General features: G+C 35.9%; 1 protein-coding gene, 1 long non-coding RNA gene and 1 pseudogene across 11 annotated transcripts in view; 1 reads left to right on the top strand and 2 right to left on the bottom strand.

Moving 5' to 3' along the window:
- Window positions 1-18,894, top strand: part of OSBPL9 (oxysterol binding protein like 9) — a 195,920-nt gene that overhangs the window by 155,223 nt on the left and 21,803 nt on the right. For 6 of the 10 annotated variants that reach the window (XM_058696075.1, XM_058696045.1, XM_058696063.1 and 3 more), the window contains 3 exons: window positions 6,315-6,353; window positions 10,032-10,122; window positions 13,672-13,776. In XM_058696075.1, the coding sequence (XP_058552058.1) occupies window positions 6,315-6,353; window positions 10,032-10,122; window positions 13,672-13,776 (235 nt within the window). The remainder of the gene's footprint in view (window positions 1-6,314; window positions 6,354-10,031; window positions 10,123-13,671; window positions 13,777-18,894) is intronic. The other 4 variants (XM_058696078.1, XM_058696049.1, XM_058696051.1 and 1 more) reach the window with 3 other exon arrangements.
- Window positions 3,039-12,803, bottom strand: LOC131492580 (uncharacterized). Its single transcript, XR_009252147.1, has 3 exons — window positions 12,708-12,803; window positions 4,786-4,883; window positions 3,039-3,424 (listed from the first exon to the last, which is right to left on the bottom strand). It is a non-coding gene; the product is annotated as an uncharacterized LOC131492580 (long non-coding RNA).
- On the bottom strand, window positions 10,301-12,342 carry LOC131492548 (T-complex protein 1 subunit zeta-like; annotated as a pseudogene).

Genomic DNA, 18,894 nt, shown 5'->3' with positions numbered 1-18,894 from the left:
TTCAGATTCTGTCTTCCTCTGTCTCTGCCCCTCTCCCACTCACACTTTGTCTCTTTCTCAGAAAATGAATAAACATTAAAAAAATTTTTTAAAGTGTACGCTTCATTGGTTTTTGGTATATTTACAAACTTGTGCAGTCATCATCATATTCAAATTATAGTACGTTTTTATCACTCCAAAAAGAACCACTGTATCTATTAAGCAGTCACCCCCTCCCTGTTCCTCTTTTCTTTGCTACCCTCGCCCCTGTTCCTCCTCCAATCCCTGGAAACCACTAATCTACTGTTTCTAGATTTGCCTATTCTGGACATTTCATATAATTAGGATTATATAGTATGTGGTCTTTTGTGACTGGCTTATTTAGCATAATGTTTTCAAGGCTCATATTGTCACATGTATCAGGACTTAATTCCTTTTCATTTCTGAATAACATTCCAATGAATAGATATACCACATTTTGTCTATTCAGCAATTAATGAATATTTGGGTTGTTTCCCTTTTTTTTTGGCTACTGTGAATAATGCTGCAGTAAATGTCTACATTTTGTGTGGAGATATGTTTCATTTATTTTAACTGTATACCTAGAAGTGGCATTAGTAGGGTCATATGGTAATAACTTTTTTAGAAACTGCTAAACTACTTTTCAAAGCAGCTACACCATTTTACAGTCCCACTCACAATCAGTATGTTAGAATTCCATTTTCTCCACATCCTCAACCAATATTTGTGATTGTCCTTTTTTTTTAAGTGGCTTAAAACAGTCATTTATTAGCTCACAGTTCTGTAGATGACTCTAAGGTGACTGGGCTGGATTGTATGCTTAAGGCCCAAATCAAGGTCTGGACAGGTTGAACTATTTAGACGGTCTGGGAAAGAATCCACTTCTAGGCTTATTCAGGTCCTTGTTGTAGGACTGAGGTCCCCATTTCCTTGCTAGTTGTTGGCTAGAACTCATTGTCAGCAACTAAAGGCCTCTGTCTTATCCTTGCACAGTCTCCCTCTATCTTCAAAGCCAGCAGTGGCATATCATATCCTCTCATGGTTCACATTTCTGACCTTCTCTCTCTTCTGCAACCAGCCAGGGAAAGCTCTCTGGTTTTAATGGCTCATGAGATCAGATCAGGCCCACCTGTGTAATGCTTCTGTCTTATGGTTAACTGTAAATGTAAATACCATATGATTTCACTTAAATATGGAATCTGAAAAAACAAAACAAATGAACAAACAGAAACAGACCCATAAATGCAGAGAACAGCTGGTGGTTGCCAGAGAAGGGGGTGTGGGGGTGGTGCAGAATGAGTGAAGAAGAGTGGGAGGTACAGGCTTTCAGTTATGGAATGAATAAGTTATAGGGATAAAAGGTACAGCACAGGGAATATACTCAATGATACTATAATAGTATGTTGACAAATGGTAGCTGCACTTATGATAAGCATAGCATAACGTACAGAATCATAGAATTACTGTGTTGTACACCTGAAACTAATGTAACATTGTGTGTCAACTATACTTTAAAAAATAATAATGGATTCATGGAACCTCTGAATATGATGAGATCACTCCTGTGATTGTCTAGCCATTCTTAGTGGCATCTCAGGGTTTTCATTTGCATTTCCCTAAGAAATAGTGATGTTCGTGATCTTTTCATGTGCTTGTTAGCCATTTCATAGATCTTTGGGAAAATGTCTATTCAAATTCTTTGCCCATTTTTTAGTTGTTTTGTTTTAAATCTCATTGAGTTTGGGACTGATTTATATGTTCTAAATACAAATCCTTATCTATGATTTGCAAATTTTTCTTCAAGTTTGTGGGTTGTCTTTTCTCTTTCTTGATAGCATCCTGAGAAGCATGCATATTTTTATTTTTGATAAAGTCCAATTTATCAGTCTTCTATTGGTTGTGCCTTTGGTGGCTTACCTGAGAAAGTCATTGCCTAATCCTAGATCACAAAGGTTTATTCCTGTGTTTTGTTCTTAGAGTTTTATAGTTTTGTGATCCACTTTGAGTTCATCTTTGTGGTGTGAGGTAGGGGTCTAAATTCATTTTTCTGCATGTGGATATCCAGTTGTCCCAGCCTCATTTGTTGAATCTCATCAAACTTGAGTTAGAAATTTTCTGTCATCAAAAGATGTTTATTTTTTGTTTCATATAATAAGTATTGGTCCATAATTATGAGAGCTTTTACTAGACTATCTTGCCTTATTAAAGAGATGGGGATATATTTCATGTATTTTGTTGGTAGGTATGGTTTTAAAAATACTGGAGTCTACAGTTGTCAGAAATCAGAAATCCAGGTTATGTTGTGCTGATGTTTTTGTTCATTATCATATTTCCAGATCTCAGTCATGCTGGTATGTTCAGAGAAGAGAATAGCCTTTGCATTAAGGAATGAGGGACTTAGAACCAGATAAACATATGGTATAATTTAAGTGGGAAGTAGCATTAGACCCTTTCTTTGTTTCATTAACATAGTTCATATTGAATTCAATTAAATCTCCAGTTCAGTAATACTTGAGGTTTAGCTTTAACTGATCCTGATTAAAAGCCATTTGTGGTATACTTAAAAACAGAATAGTTTTTAAAAAGAAAAATGGGGAAGGCGGGATGAATAGAGCTTTAATTTTAAGTAGTAGAACAAAATTCCTAAAGTACATGATGGGAATGGATTAATAGGAAAGCATTTAATAGTCTGTGGGTTCATCTAGCTTTGACTCTGCCTTAAAAGACAAACCACAACAATAACAAGAATAATAAACCCTGATTTAAAATACCCTGTAGATGAAGTGCCTGGTGGCTGGCTCAGTTGGTTAAGCGTCTGACTTCAGCTCAGGTCATGATCTCATGGTTTGTGTGTTTAAGTCCCGCATCCGGCTCTGTGCTGACAGCTCAGAGCCTGGAGCCTGCTTCAGATTCTGTGTCTCCCTCTCTCTCTGCCCCTCCTTCCCACCCAGTGCCCTGCCTCTCTTTCTTAAAAATACACCCTTTAAAAAAAATTAAAATTCCCTGTAGGTATCATTCATTATTAATGGGTGGGGGGCAGTTTGTCAGATATTGAAATTTATTTTAAATTACACCAGAATTAAAAGTGGTCTTTTTAGATAACATACGTGTGTATATATAACATAGTATTTCAGTAATCAATCACTGCATAACAGAGCAGTCTAAACTGGAGTGTCTTAAAATAGCAGTAGTGATTTAAATTTTGCTCACAAATTTGCAGTTTGGGTAGACCTCATGACTTGTTCATATTTCATGCAGTGTCACCTGTGATAATTTGGGGGCGGCTAGAGGATCTACTTTTAAGATGGCTCACTCACACACTGCAAAGTTGGGCTGGGGGCCTAGATTCTTCTCCATAGAGTCCTCTTTACAGCTGCTTGGGTTTTCTCACGGTATGGTGGTTGGTTGGGTTGGTTGTTTTCTCCTAGAAAACAAGGAGAAAGAAAGTTTGTGACATATCTATGAACTAACGTTAGAAATCACATATAGTCATTTCTGCTGTAATTACTGGTAGAGACTGTCACAAAGGCCCACCTAGGTTTTAGTGTAAGGGACGTGAACACTACCTCTTGTTGGGGCCATTTCTGGAAAATTTAATCTATCATATGTGTATAATATTCCTTTCTAAGAAATCCTTTGGAAAAACCAATATTTAGAAATTAATAGGGGAAAGCCATAATTAAATCAAAATGTCATCTGAGCAAGAAACTTTCTAATTTCTTTCTCTAGAATTCCCAATAATTTATTTTCAACTATCTTCATTAAGAATTACTGAAACTTTGGATATTCTAAATATATAGTTAATTTTTCAAATGGGGAAAACCCCAATATGAATTACATAGATAACAAAATGCCAGATATTCTCAAGGATATGTGAAAGATACACACTGTGCTAGAAGTTCTCACAAGCACCTCTAGGTTTGATGATTTGCTTGGAGGACTCACAGGATGATGGATATTCATAGGTACAGTTTATTAGAGCAAAGGATCCAAAGCAAAATCAGCAAAGGGAAAAGGCACATGGGACAAATCCAGAGAAAACCAGGCACAAGCTTCTGTCTGTCTTCTCCCAGTAGACTTGCATAGAATGTGCTTAATTCCTCCAGTAACAAATTGTGACAACATGTGTAAAATGTCTACCAGGGAAGCTCATTAAAGACTCAACACCTTGGAGCTTTGTCAAGTAAGCACTTTATACATAGCACTTATCAAGATTCCAGACTTAGAGAAGGAAAACAGGTTGTCAGCACAAACAAATTGTTTGCTTATACAGTTTAGGTACAGTGAGCCACCCTTATCAGATAGAATGGTCAGAGGCCAGCTTTGCAGGCAGACAGGCCTGCTATGTTAGTGTTAACTTATTCCCAAATCTTCAAAGTGCTCTTGGTTGACACTTCAATATGAAGATTTCTGAGTAAACTCAGTAAAGAAAAAGTTATAGGTACGTGAGATAGAACGTGGACATTATGTTTAAAACCAAGACCAGGTACTGGTTTCTATTCAAACTTAAACATCCTCATACTATGGAGTTGAAACATTAAACAGTTTTATTTAAAATTAAACATATTATCTATATAATGCAAATAGGTGGATTATAATTACAGAAATGAATATGTGTTGGTAACTTTCCACCACCTTCTTAAAGTATGTGCTTGGAGAAGCAAGGCAAAATAGCGTATTAGTTAATTAAGAACATGAGTTCCAAAACTGGACTGTGGAATCCTGGCTGCCCACCTTCTGTCTCAATTTTCTCATATGTCCAATGGGAATAATAATAGCACCTACCTTATAGAGTTGTTGGTGGAATAAGTGAAATAATAAATGGGAAATATTTGCCAGGCATTCGCTCCTATGTCATTCCATGGATACAGTGATTATATTTACTGAAACAAAAATCAGACCATCTATTTAGAAAAGCGTAATTCTGGGCCCACAGCCAGATATAGGAAATTGTGTTTGTCCCAAGTTTTTAAGGGTATATGATTGTCATCTCTTTATTTTTATTTATTTTTTTTAATATATGCAATTTACTGTCAAATTGGTTTCCATACAACACCCAGTGCTCATCCCAAAAGGTGCCCTCCTCAATACCCATCACCCACCCTGCCCTCCCTCCCACCCCCCATCAACCCTCAGTTTGTTCTCAGTTTTTAACAGTCTCTTATGCTTTGGCTCTCTCCCACTATAACCTCTTTTTTTTTTTTTTTTCCTTCCCCTCCCCCATGGGTTTCTGTTACGTTTCTCAGGATCCACATAAGAGTGAAACCATATGGTATCTGTCTTTCTCTGTATGGCTTATTTCACTTAGCATCACACTCTCCAGTTCTATCCACGTTGCTACAAAAGGCCATATTTCATTTTTTCTCATTGCCACATAGTATTCCATTGTGTATATAAACCACAATTTCTTTATCCATTCATCAGTTGATGGACATTTAGGCTCTTTCCATCATTTGGCTATTGTTGGGAGTGCTGCTATAAACATTGGGGTACAAGTGCCCCTATGCATCAGTACTCCTGTATCCCTTGGATAAATTCCTAGCAGTGCTATTGCTGGGTCATAGGGTAGGTCTATTTTTAATTTTCTGAGGAACCTCCACACTGCTTTCCAGAGCGGCTGCACCAATTTGCATTCCCACCAACAGTGCAAGAGGGTTCCCGTTTCTCCACATCCTCTCCAGCATCTATAGTCTCCTGATTTGTTCATTTTGGCCACTCTGACTGGCGTGAGGTGATATCTGAGTGTGGATTTGATTTGTATTTCCCTGATAAGGAGCGACGTTGAACATCTTTTCATGTGCCTGTTGGCCATCCGGATGTCTTCTTTAGAGAACTGTCTATTCATGTTTTCTGCCCATTTCTTCACTGGGTTATTTGTTTTTCGGGTGTGGAGTGTGATGAGCTGATTGTCATCTCTTTAAATTGCAGTGAGAGTTTAAGGGTTGTGGGTAGTTATCATAACATACTATAAAATTAAACCCAGAAATATTCAGGGTCTTCCATCCTAAATTAGTGTATCTGCTTTTAATAGTTGGTACCAATATGAGTACACAGTTCCATAAGTTATTTCTATAATGAACTTAATTAAATACCTGTAGAGAAAAAATAATTGTTGGTTGTGTTTGTTTTATAGCCAGTGATAGAATTATGTTTGGTTAGCAGTGTACAAATAGAATTACAATTTTAGTAGAAGCCAAGAGATAGTCTAACGTTGTTACTTACCTATAGTAAAATAAGCTTTCTTAATAGGGAAGAAAGTACAGAAGGAGTTACTTAAAAGAATGAAGTTAATATTTTTAACATTTCTCCTTAAGGACCAGTGTAATGCGGAGAAGCACGCAGATGGAATTATAGTAAGTTTAATCTAATCTTTTTGTTTCCCTTTACTTCTGCAGAGCATTATAACCAGTCATGTCAGGAGAAGCCTGAACTTCTACTCATTTTTCAACACAAATTCCTCTTTTACCTACTCACTGCTTTTTTGTTGTTGACTCTTGCAATTTTCTTTAAGCTTCTAAAGTTGGCCATCTTTCAGCAATCATTTGGAGGGAAAATGTTAAAATTTTTCTAAGTATTGATTCAGATCGAATCACTTTGCATGTGTTAACATGAAGGGTTAATCATGGTGTGAAAATGCAGCTTTTATGACTAAGGCATAACTCACAATGCTACTATCAAACTTTTTTCTCAAATGAAAGCAGAAGGGGAAGGATACAATATTGAAACATATCTTAATCTATTTCAATATGTTTATTGGTTTCCATTTTATTTTTAGATTTTGCTATTGCAGTATATATTGCATCTTTATTAGAACAAATTGCACCATGAATTCTTTCACTTGTAGCCATTTTCTTATTCTTTCCTCCCCCTTGGCTTTTTACTCTTCGCTTAGATTCAACTTCTACTTTAAAAAGAAAAGAAAATTTTATTGTTGGTATTTCCCATCTGGAAATAAAAGTTCGAGTTTGAAGATTTATAGTTGGAGCCACCCTATTTTTATGATAAATGAGTGACTTCTGTTTAGACTGTGCTTCTAAAGCAGGAGGCAGCCTCTTTTTTTTGTTTTGAGACTTTACAAATGCCAGCTTGTCTGAGATCTGGAAACTCTTCAAAATCTTCAAAACCATCTCATGATTATACTTGAAAGGATAAGCGTGTTAACTTTATATTTGTTTTAAAATGAAAAAAGTTAAAAAATCTGTGTTGTTTGCATGTTTCTTAAGGCAGAGATAAGAGAAGCATTTTTAAAATATGAATTAAAAGCATTAGAATTTTTCTCTCTCTTCACAGTGTGAGTTCAGAGTTTGAGGCATGGTGATTTAATACGAATATGTCGTATAAATACAATGTAATGTAGTATCTCTTCCTGAGATATCACTTAAGATTGTAAGCCTCATAGAAAATGACTATTTATGTTGTTATTATTAGTTATTTTTTTATTATGTTAAAAAAAAGTTGGCTGACCCAAAATGTTTGGTCATTTACAATTAAAAACATCTAGAAAATTTATACTTAAAGAAAATCTAAACCTGTAGAAAACAAACATCTGAATCATTTGATCAAGGACTATAACATTTTTCCCTAAGAGTTTTTATTTTTAAAAGATAAAGGAAATGTTCATGGTTTAGATCTTGGACCCATACAGCTAGAACCTGGCCTTCCTACTCACTAACTGTGACCTTAGTAGGCATGTTACTCAACCTTTGAACCTTAGTTTTCTCATGTATAAAGAAAAGTGGCTAGATCTACCTCAAAACATTGTTGTAAGGTACTGAATGAGCACAGAATCAATAAATGTTCACTATACATATATACATTTATATATAATTTATAACATTGCATGAATTCTATAAATGTTATAGCAGATTAGAGCTGAGGATTATTGTTTGTTTGCACTTCTAAAGCTCTGCTTTAGAATTTCTATAATTTCTATAGAATTAGAGTTTCTATAATTTTCTATAACAACAAGCAACAAAAGATATGTGGTACCTTTAATATCCATGCAAAAAAAGTCTAAAAGTATCTTCTTTGGTTGACTAGCCTAATCTTTAGAACATTTCACCTGGAAAACAGATTGCATTCAAAAGATAGAATTCTGCTGGTCCTTTTTCCCAAAGTTATTTCTTAGTTGCTTCAGTAATTTTTCTTACATAAAAGATGAGGATAATAAGAAGGTGACATATGCTCCTTCCCATGGATCACGGTATTAATGGCAAGATTTTGACTTTAAACCACTTGGAGTTCTTTGGAGAAAACCACTGGGTAAAAATGGAATTTATTCTAAGAACAGCTCCAGGACTTGTTGAGACACTTGTTATTATGTCCTGGTCCAGTATCAGAAAATAGAATCACAAAGTAATAAGCAGAAAGCCCCTATAGAACGTTTAATCCAGCCATTTCTTCATTTTACAGACTGGGAAGGTGTGGACCACAGCAGATAAGAGACTTGCCAAATTCTTGGTAGAGGAAAGATTCTAAGGAATTAAAATTCTTAGTCTGTTTCTCTGCTTTTCCCAGTGCTTCAAAACCTTCTGTGCTTCATTTTAGTGGGGTTTTATTATTAATGACTGTTTTCAGGGTCTCTCCTCTAAGTGTCCTTTATTTTTCCATTAGAATATTTATGGTAGGTAAGCTATTATAGTGACAAGCTTCAGAATTCTTATGTTCAAATCAGTTGATTTAAGAGATCTGACTTAGTGCTTTTAAAATTTATGCAGAGAGGTAGTTTAAGAAAAAAAATTTTTGAACTTAGACATTAAATGAGAATGAGATAAAAACTGTCCCATTATCTCAGTTATTGCTAGGGGCTTCTAAATTTTTATGAATACTATTGGAGCTCATTCATCAGTAAAGTATTTCTCTTCTGATTCTATTTTGATATTTTCTGTTATAAGCCCTAATATACATTTAAAATTTAGTTTTCTGGATCAAGGAAAGCTAAAGAACTGAACATTTTATTTCTTGGGTTTTATCTGATGTGGTATTCTAAATGAGAGATCAAACTTAACTCTGACAAAGACCTTATTTTAATACCACCCACCTCCTCCAAATAAAAAAGCATCAGTAAACTATGGAGTCTGGTTTTTAAAATACCATCCTGCTGGCAGAATAATTTCTTGGCTTGAAATTAGAAACACCTAGACTTTTTTTTTCCCTCTAAAATTATAACTATGTTTATTTTTTTTCTTCTAATGTTCAAAAAGGAAGGCTTCTTCCCTGCATCCCCCAACTAGAATATACATCTCTTTGCTTTTAATGACTGTAAAATTAGATGCCTATACTGTGTGTACACAGTATTAGAAGGTGGCAATAGTATGAGATGGAAAGATAAAATCCTAGTGGTACAAATAAATTTGCAAGTCGTAGTTTATATATATGTGTGTGTGTGTGTGTGTGTATATATAACTATATATATATAACTATATATATATGTATATGTATATATGTATATATATATGTATATATGTATATATGTAGTTATAAGTATATATATAGTTATATATATAGTTATATATATGTATAACTATAGTTATATATAGTTACATAGTTATATATTTTATATAATTATATATACATAGCTATAGTTTTTATTTATATAGTGTTTATTAATATAGTTTAGTGTTTATTAATACCAAAGCAAGAGAGACTTTCTCTATCTTTGATAGAGAAGCAGTATTTGTGGTGAACTGAGAATTAAGTGAGAAGCACTGAAATGAATTGAGAAGTTACTGCTGTAGCTTCCTGAAATTTTCCCACACCTTTTTACAACTCTATGCAAGTTTTTCCATTTTAGCTTTACCTATCTATATGACAGAGACTGTCATTTTCCTTCCTTACTACATTTTTGTTTTTTTAGGAAATTCTTCTGTATTGTAAAAGTGTTTCATTTCTTCCTTGCTTTTTGATCAGCGTATCTATATAGCTACCTCAGGACTTTGCTGTCAGGAATCTGGGCATTTCATACATTTGGGAGGGTCAGCACTGGGAAAGCATTTAATTAAAAATAACTGTACTGTGTTTTTTTATCTCAGAGTACTATTAATCCTGTGGATGCAATATATCAACCTAGTCCCTTGGAACCTGTGATCAACACAATGCCTACTCAGACTGTCTTACCTCCAGGTATGATATTTGGAAAGATATTTCACAGATTCATTGATTAGAAAAAACTTAATTTGTACGACTGTCATGGTAATCTTGAAGGGCTCTTTTTTTTTTTTTTTTGATAAGTAAAAGGAATCAAAGAAATGGTATAACAGAAAATGAAATAGAAAAAGATATATTTTGGTATTGGGCTTTTTTTTTTTTTTTTTTTTTTTGCTTTTCAAGGAACATTTAATAACAAGGTAGGTAACATACTTGTCTAACATGGTACCTTTAGATCATGGAAGCTAAAGCAAAACATCCTGTTCATTGGGTGAAAACAGCCTGCTTAATGGTGTACACTGCAGTGAAATTTAAATAAATACTGTAATAATAATTTCAGAACTTCAAAATTTGAGTGTCAGTGTTCCCTTTTTCGTATAGGAAAGGAAAATGCTTTTGAAAATCATTTGAAGCTTGGACAAAAATTCCATAGCTATATTCTTAGGATCACTCTGTAGTCTTCATGATACAAATGACACAAGGGAAGCTTCAATTCAACCTTTTAGAGAAGACATTCCAGCTCGCATGATCTCATCAACCAGGAGAATGTTGGTGGCAATCACAGTGCAGGAGTGAAGAAGCTGTTTCTTTACACAATAGTTATCCCATATGCCTACTTCAGCAGCTACCACTGGCTAACCTGTGTTCAAGTCCACACCTACAAGTTGACCTGATTCTGAATGTTCTGCTTGGACTTTAGTGTTTCTTGAAGGTCAAAACCAGAATTCTGAGCAAGAATCTTGGGAATAATGAGCAATGCATCAGCAAATGCTTGCACTCCAAGCTGGGCCCTGCCCTTTACACTGGCTTATATTTAATCAAGGCTTCTGCCATTGCCACTTCCACTGCACCAGCACCTGGAACTACACAGCCATCATCAATAGCACTTTTAACAGCCCTCAAGCCATCTCTTATTGCATGTTTGATTTGAGTGAGTGTGTGCTTATTTGGTCCTTTGACCAATAATGTGACAGAGTGAGGGTTGTTACATTTCTCAATAAAGGTGAATTTCTCTTCTCCCAATGTATATTCATAGACAAGTCCTGCATGTCCCAAACAATCAGGATTTAGGTCATCAAAAGAATTTAGAGCTACTCCACCACAAGCAAGAGTCAGCCTTTCCATATTTCTCCTTTTAGCCCTCCTCAGAGCTACTATGCCTTCTTTTGCAAGAGCATCTAAGGAAAAGGGGTCAATTCCCTTTTGATTAATAACCACGAGTCCTTTATCTGAATCACCACAGACTTTCTTTTTCAGTTCTATTATTTTTTTAACTCTACCTTCAATGAATTTTCTTTCAGCTTTTACAAGCTTCTCTCTCTCTTTTGCACTCTTGTAAAAAAAAAAAAAGCCAGAATTCACTTCTGTTTTTTCATATTCTGATGACACATTGCACGTGAGGATGTATGCATCTTCTACTCTTTTTTTTTTTTTTTTTTTTTTTTTTTTTTTTGTCCATATCAGGATGCCGCGCCCCATGGTCTAAAACAAGACCTCTGATTAAGCTTCTATCAGTTTCAGATTTATGTTTCATCTCCATAATCTGAACCATGAAGAGGTCAATAGGTTCATCTTGTTTTTTAATGGCCAAAATGGAATCCACCACAGCCTCTGTTAAGACATCAGCAAGTTCAGCATGCACTTTAGTACGTAGAGATGTTCTGGCCACATCTATAAGTGTTTCTCTGTCCTTTTCTTTGCTTACTTTGACTTGTTCCAAAAACTGAAGTGCCTTTTCCTTTGCAGCTTCAAATCCTTCTGTTATTATTCTGGGATGAAGACCTTCAGAAATGTAGAGATCCGCCTGTTTCAGTAGTTCTCCAATGATTAGGACATTGGAAGTGGTACCATCACCAGTTATGTCATCCTGGGCTGTTGCTACTTTGGCTATTAAGGAGGCTGTTGAATTTGGATTTCATGAGGCAGCACATTGCCATCTTTAGTAAGCTTGATGTCTTCAGCACCAGAAACAAGCATCTTCATGGTGCCTTTAGGCCCCAAGTTGGTCCTCAGCACATCCTGCAGTCCCCGGGCTGCGCTGATGTTGACCGCCAGCGCCGCCTGGGCTCTGGCTACCTCGGCCTTGGGGTTCAGGGTCTTCACGGCCGCCATAGCTAACCACCACAGGAAGAGGAGGAGACCTGGCGTGCGGAGTGCCTAAAGCCGGCTCAGTGTGGCCTGGAGGCGCTACCCAGGTCTTCTCAGTGTTGGGCTTTTAAAAATGTTTCTTTTATTTTATTTTTGAGAGAGAGGGAGGGCACAGGCAGGGGAGGGGCAGAGAGAGAGAAGGAGATGCAGAATCTGAAACAGGCTTCAGGCTGTGAACTGTCAGCCCAGAACTCAACACAGGGCTCAAACCCACAGAGATCATGACTGACCCAGAGTTGGACACTTAACTGACTGAGCCACCCAGGCACCCCAATATTGGGCTTTTTTAATACAGTGAAAGAGCTTTTGGCTTTCAAAGAAAGAAGAAAAACATGATTACTGAGACTTGGGTTAGCTGGTAGGACAGAATCCTATGACTCAGGATTCATGCTACCAAAGAAAGCTTACTATACCTTGATATATACTTGAAGGTAATCCAGGAACTTTCTATTTGGGGGTATTCTTTATAGCTATGAAGAATACGAATGGTTTCTTCTTCATGGTGGATTCTATGGTAATAGAAGGGAAGAGTGAAATTTGTGATGCCTACTGATTATATAGACATGAATTTTTAAGTATAGAGTACAAAATAGTAAATTTTTTTTGAACTGGCAAAAGAAGGCTTAGGGGCAACACCCAATGTATACCAGTTCCTCCTCTTACCTTTTGTGGCATCCAACACTTTTGTGTTTTCAATGATGCAGTTAAGTCAGAAATTATAATGAAAAAAAAAAAATCCCTTTAAAAATACTTCCAAGTATGTGAAATCCTTTTGTGAATTTTTTTTAATGTTTATTTTTTTTATTTTTGAGAGAGGGTGGGCACGTGAGCAGGGAGGGGCAGAGAGAGGAGAGGGGAGAGAACCCCAAGCAGGCTCCATGCTTATTAGCACAGAGCCTGATGCAGGGCTCAAACTCACAAATTGTGAGATCATGACCTGAACCAAAATCAAGAGCCAAACGCTTAACTGAGCCACCCAGACACCCCTGTGAATTTGACTCCTTAAGAGAATGAGTTTAAGTATCTTGTGGGGCTAAAGAGGAAGTACTGTGCCCCATTTTTAAATGATTTTATGTGGTTTGATGCTTAGAAAGACCTTATCATTAGAAGCATTTGCTAGTTTTACAGAACATTTTTACTGAGGTATTGGCCTACCTTGACTAGTCTCTTGATATCTTGCCTAATGTCTTAGTACTGAGTAGCCTATCCTCATTGAGTTTAAAGGGGATTGAAGATCATGAAGGAGTAGCATAGAATTTGACTTAATGGAAGACAGTTTCATAAATTCCTGATCTTTATGATTTTGAATTGCACACAATTGCAGCTAACAGAGTTGTATTTGGCTTTTTCTCTAACTTATATGTTTAAATCTTCTAGAACCTGCTCAGTTGTGTAAGTCAGAGCAGCGTCCATCTTCCCTACCAGTTGGACCTGTATTAGCTACCTTGGGACATCATCAGACTCCAACACCAAATAGTACAGGTACAGATTTGTGTAACTTTCTTTTTTTTTATGTTTATTTTTTGGAGTGTGCAAGTGGGGGAGGGTCAGAGAGAGGGGGACAGATGATCCAAAACAGGCTCTGCACTGACATCAATAAGCCCAATGTGCAGCTCAAACTTAACGAACCAAAAGATCATGACCTGAGCCGAAGTCAGAGACTCAACTGACTAAACCACCCAGGTGCCCCTGTATAATTTCTTTCTCATAAAGCCCCATTAACATTTGAGATGTGTTTGATTGCTGATGGGAAGGAGAATGAAGAAATGTGTATTTGTATTGGAGCTATCCTAATTTTACCGTTACAGTTCTGTACATGAAGTAGTTAACTTTGTGATAGAGCTAGAAGCTTTAGTAATAATTGTATTTTACATAAAATATTCCAGGATTTTGTTTGTTAACCTTAAGAAAAGATTTATTTTGGAGCATCTGGGTGGCTCAATTGGTTAGGCTTCTGACTCTTGATTTCCACTCAGGTCACAATCTCACAGTGAGTTCAAGCCCCGCATTGGGCTCTGTGCTGACAGTGTGGTGCCTGCTTGGGATTCTCTCTCCCTTTCTCTCTGCCCTTCCCCTGCTCGCACACACACTCTCTCTCTCTGTCTCTCTCAAGATAAATAAACTTTTTTTTTTTTTTTAAAGATTTATTCTGAAGATCTGTATTGGCTTTTTAAAAAATTTGCTCAAGTCAGATTTGTATACTTTATTATTGTAAAGAAATCAGTACAAAAATATAAAGAACAAAAGCTAAAAGTCCTCTTTATTCTTCCCTCTGTCATTTGCATGTATTTACATGTAATGCATGCATATATGTACACATATACCTGTATATGCCTTTCTTTATTTATTTTTTAGTTAAACTATTGTTTTACAATTTTTGAGTATAGTTGACAATGTTACATTAGTTTCAGGTGTGCAACTTAGTGATTTGACAGGCTTATACATTATGCTGTGTTTCCCCAAGTGTAGCTACCACCTGTCCTGTTATATCACTATTACAATAGCATTGACTGTATTTCTAATGCTGTGCCTTTTATTCCTGTGGCTTATTAATTCCATAACTGGAAGCCTGTATTTCCCTCTCCACCCATTTTGCTCACCCACTCCCTTCCTGTCTGGCAACCATCAGTTTGTTCTCTGTATTTATAGGTCTGATCCTGCTTTTTGTTTGTTTATTCATTTGTGTTCTTTCTTTCTTTCTTTAAGATTGTGGCCACTTATGAATGGAGTCATGTGGTATTTGTCTTCCTTAGTTAGACTTGTTTCACTTAGCATAATACCCTCTAGGTTCATCCAAATGTCAGTGTCATCCCTTTTAATGTCTGTGTAATATTACTGTGTGTGTGTGTGTGTGTCACATTTCTTTCTTTATTCACCTAATAATGGACACTTAGGTTGCTTTCATATCTTGGCTGTTGAAAATAATGCTGCAGTGGGCATGAGAGTGCATGTATCTTTTTGAATTAGTGTCACCATTTTCAACACTTGTTAATTCTTGTCATTTTGACTTTAGCCATTCTGTCTGGTATAAGGTGATATCTTATTGTGGCCTTTGATTTGCATTTCAGTTATTTGTGATGTTGAGCATCTTTTTTGCCTGTTGGCTATCTGTATGTCTTCTTTGGAAAAATGTTTATTCAGGTCCTCTGCCCCTTTTTAAATCCGATTATTTGGGGTTTGGTGTTGAGTTGTGTAAGTTCTTTATATATTTTGGATATTAACCCTTTATCGGATAGGTCATTTGCAAATATCTTCTCCCATTCAGCAGGTTGTCTTTTTGTTTTGTCAAAAGTTTCCTTTGCTATGCAAAACTTTCTATTTTTAGGGGTGCCTGAGTGGCTTAGTGTCAGACTCTTGATCTCAGCTCAGATATTGATCTCTCAGGGTTGTGAGTTCAAGCCCCACATTGGACTCCATGCTGGGCATGAAGCCTACTTAAAAAACAACAACAACAACTTTTTATTTTGATGTAGTCCCAATAGTTTATTTTTGCTTTTGTCTCCCTTGCCTCAGGAGACATCTAGAAAAATGTGCTACAGCCAATATCAGAGAAATTACTTGCCAGTGTTTTCTTCTAGGATTTTTATGATTTCAAGTCTTACATTTAGGTTTTTAATCCATTTTTTAGTCTGTTTTTATGTACAGTGTTAGAACATGGTACCGTTTCATTCTTTTACATGCAGCTGTCCAGTTTTCCCAGCACCATTTATTGAAAAGACTGTCTTTTCCTCATTGTATATTCTTGCCTTTCTTCCTTTGTCTTTGTCATGGATTAATTGACCATATAATGGACTTATTTCTGGGATCTCTGTTCTGTTCCACTCATCTGTCTATTTTGTGCTAGTAACATACTGTTTTGATTACTGCAGCTTTGTAGTACATTTTGAAATCTGGTATTGTAATACCTCTACTTTGTTCTTCTTTCTCAGGACTTGCTTTGGCTATTCAGGGTCTTCTGTGGTTCCATACAGAGTTTAGTATTATTTGCTCTAGTTTTGTGAAAATATTTTGTATATTCTTATTGCTGTTTTTGTTTTAACCTGAATTGAGATCATGCATTTCTGTGACTTTCTCTTTTCATTTAACAGAGAACGCTTAAACAGCCTTCCATGTTCATACAGTTAGATACATACAATGTTCTTTTTATGGCTGCCTGACCACATATTGTTTTTCCACTGATGGACATTTAGGTTGTTTCCAGTATTTTCCTATCTATAAGCAGTAGTACTTCAGTGAATATCCTTGTGCAGCCACTTTTGGTACATACATTTTTTTTTTTTAAGGAAGATTTATCATTCTTTCACATGTTTGTCATCTCACAGGCAAAAAAGGGTACTTCATTTTAATTTGCATTCTCTTTATTTAGACTTATGGTCATTATTCTTTCTGTAATTTACAGAGTTGCTGTCAGTGTTAGTATTAAATTTAGTTCTTATTTTGAAACTGATTAGTTGTAAATTGAGGTGCTTGTTGAACCAAACTCAAAGGAGAACTAAGTGCTTTTGTCCCTATTATAACTTGAGTAAGTAGAAGATAAGCCCCTGTTTGTTGCTCCACAGATTTCTTTCCTGGGCAGAAGTTTTCCTTGGTAATAATGAAAAATTACCTTGTGACTTTAGTCCATTTTGAAATTTGAATTAGTAAAGATGCTGATGCTATTAATTTGGTCTTTAATATTTAATAGCATGGGCAGCTCTCTCCTGAATTTTGAAAGAAAGAAAGCAAAACTAACTCCTCTTATTTGAAGCTCTTGGGAAAATGCTGATAAGCAATTTGAGTAATGAGGTTGAAATGTTTGCCCAACTTTTTTCTGTATTTCATTACTTTTATCTTCCTTTTTTGTTCGTTTTAAAAACAGTACCCGTGTTTTCTTGTGTTTTTATAAGAAAGGATACTCTGGTTTCTCTTTAGATCATATAAATCTTTTGCCTTTTACTAAAAAAAGGATTATGTCAGAGTTTTGAAACACAGCCAAAATAGGTCTATTTGAAGATATGTAAAATTGATTACAAACTTTAAAAAAGTGAGCACTCTTCCTATGTACATTCACTTTAGCATAATTACTTAATAAATAATTTAGGATACGTTGTTTCAGATTACATTTTTAAAATAGAGCATTTTAGAGTAGGTAGATTTAAAGAAATTTTGGAAATTAAATTAACATATGATTTATATCCTGTTTGATTTTTCAACCTAATTTCTTCATCTTCTCCACCTTTCTTTAAGTCTTTCCCCAATACAAAAATGAAATAAGGTAATAAAAACTGAGAAAAGAAAAAATATTGTTTGTTCTCATAAGGAAAACTCCGTTCTTTTGTTTGCATTTCCCAAATTCATTTTCTTCTTTGGACACTTTTTCAATTGTGTGATCATCTGGAGTGTTTGCATGTTACTTAATCATTTTTGATTCCTGGGTGGGTTGATTGTTTTTCCTATTTTAGTAAAAGAAAGTCTCTTTCCCATCTTATTGCTGCTATTGCAGGGGGCAGAAAGGAAGAACTTAAAGTTATTTGCTAAGATGAACTATTTTTGGAATCTACAATAAGATTACCTTTTTGGGGTTCCAAACTCTTTGTTATGTTCTTAAAAATATCTCGGGGCGCCTGGGTGGCTTAGTCGGTTAAGCGTCCGACTTCGGCTCAGGTCATGATCTCGCGGTCCGTGAGTTCGAGCCCCGCGTCGGGCTCTGTGCTGACAGCTCGGAGCCTGGAGCCTGTTTCGGATTCTGTGTCTCCCTCTCTCTCTGACCCTCCCCCCCCGTTCATGCTCTCTCTCTGTCTCAAAAATAAATAAACATTAAAAAAAAAATTAAAAAAAAATATCTTTGTGAACATGGCAACTAAATGTAGCAGATGAATTTGCTTTTTAATCTGTAGCAGTTTAGCATACATTGCCTGAAAGCCTTTAGATGCTCTGTAAACACTTGTTAAATTAATATCTCAGTAGTCCTCCATTATTCGATACTTTTATTGTTTTACTTTGTTACTTAGACAATCCAGTGATCACAGAGATTAAATAGTAGTAGTCTTCTTTCTGTGGATCTCTGTTAATTTCCATTTCCTTAGACTGTTTAGGAATAGAAAAATGTTCCTCCTAGTCCTTTCCTTTTCCACATTCTTCTCACAGTAGACCTCTGTTTTTCTCTGTCCCCGAGTCCCATGCACCTGATTTTTGACTTAGGTAGGAAAGAAGTAAGGAATTTGGATGGTGAGTGCTGGGGCTTTGTGTGGCACTTCTGTGTTTTCATGTGACTGCCAAAACAGTGACTGATGTGAATATGATATTCTGGATAGCATTTTAACATTCATGTGGTCTTTAATATTCTTTCCATTATGCGTTCTCATTGTCTCACTGCTGCACTTTTTAAATACCTCAATCTGCAGTATAAAGTAGGAGCCCTGGCTTGTATCTTTTGTGGGACTTCTGACCCCAGAACTCACACACTGAGATTATAATCAAAAGAGCTCCCTAATTATAAATAATTATGGAGTGGGAACATAGCAATTTTTCGTTTAAAAGGCTGTGTCCCATTCTATAATATGATTTGCCTTTGTCTAATTTAAATAGTGATTTTCTTTAAAAATAATGTAGGGACTTCTA

Source organism: Neofelis nebulosa, chromosome 2, assembly GCF_028018385.1.
Source record: "Neofelis nebulosa isolate mNeoNeb1 chromosome 2, mNeoNeb1.pri, whole genome shotgun sequence".
In the NCBI taxonomy this organism is placed as follows: domain Eukaryota; kingdom Metazoa; phylum Chordata; class Mammalia; order Carnivora; family Felidae; genus Neofelis; species Neofelis nebulosa.
Note: the sequence above shows the minus strand (reverse complement) of the source record. Positions and strands in the feature narration are given on the sequence as shown.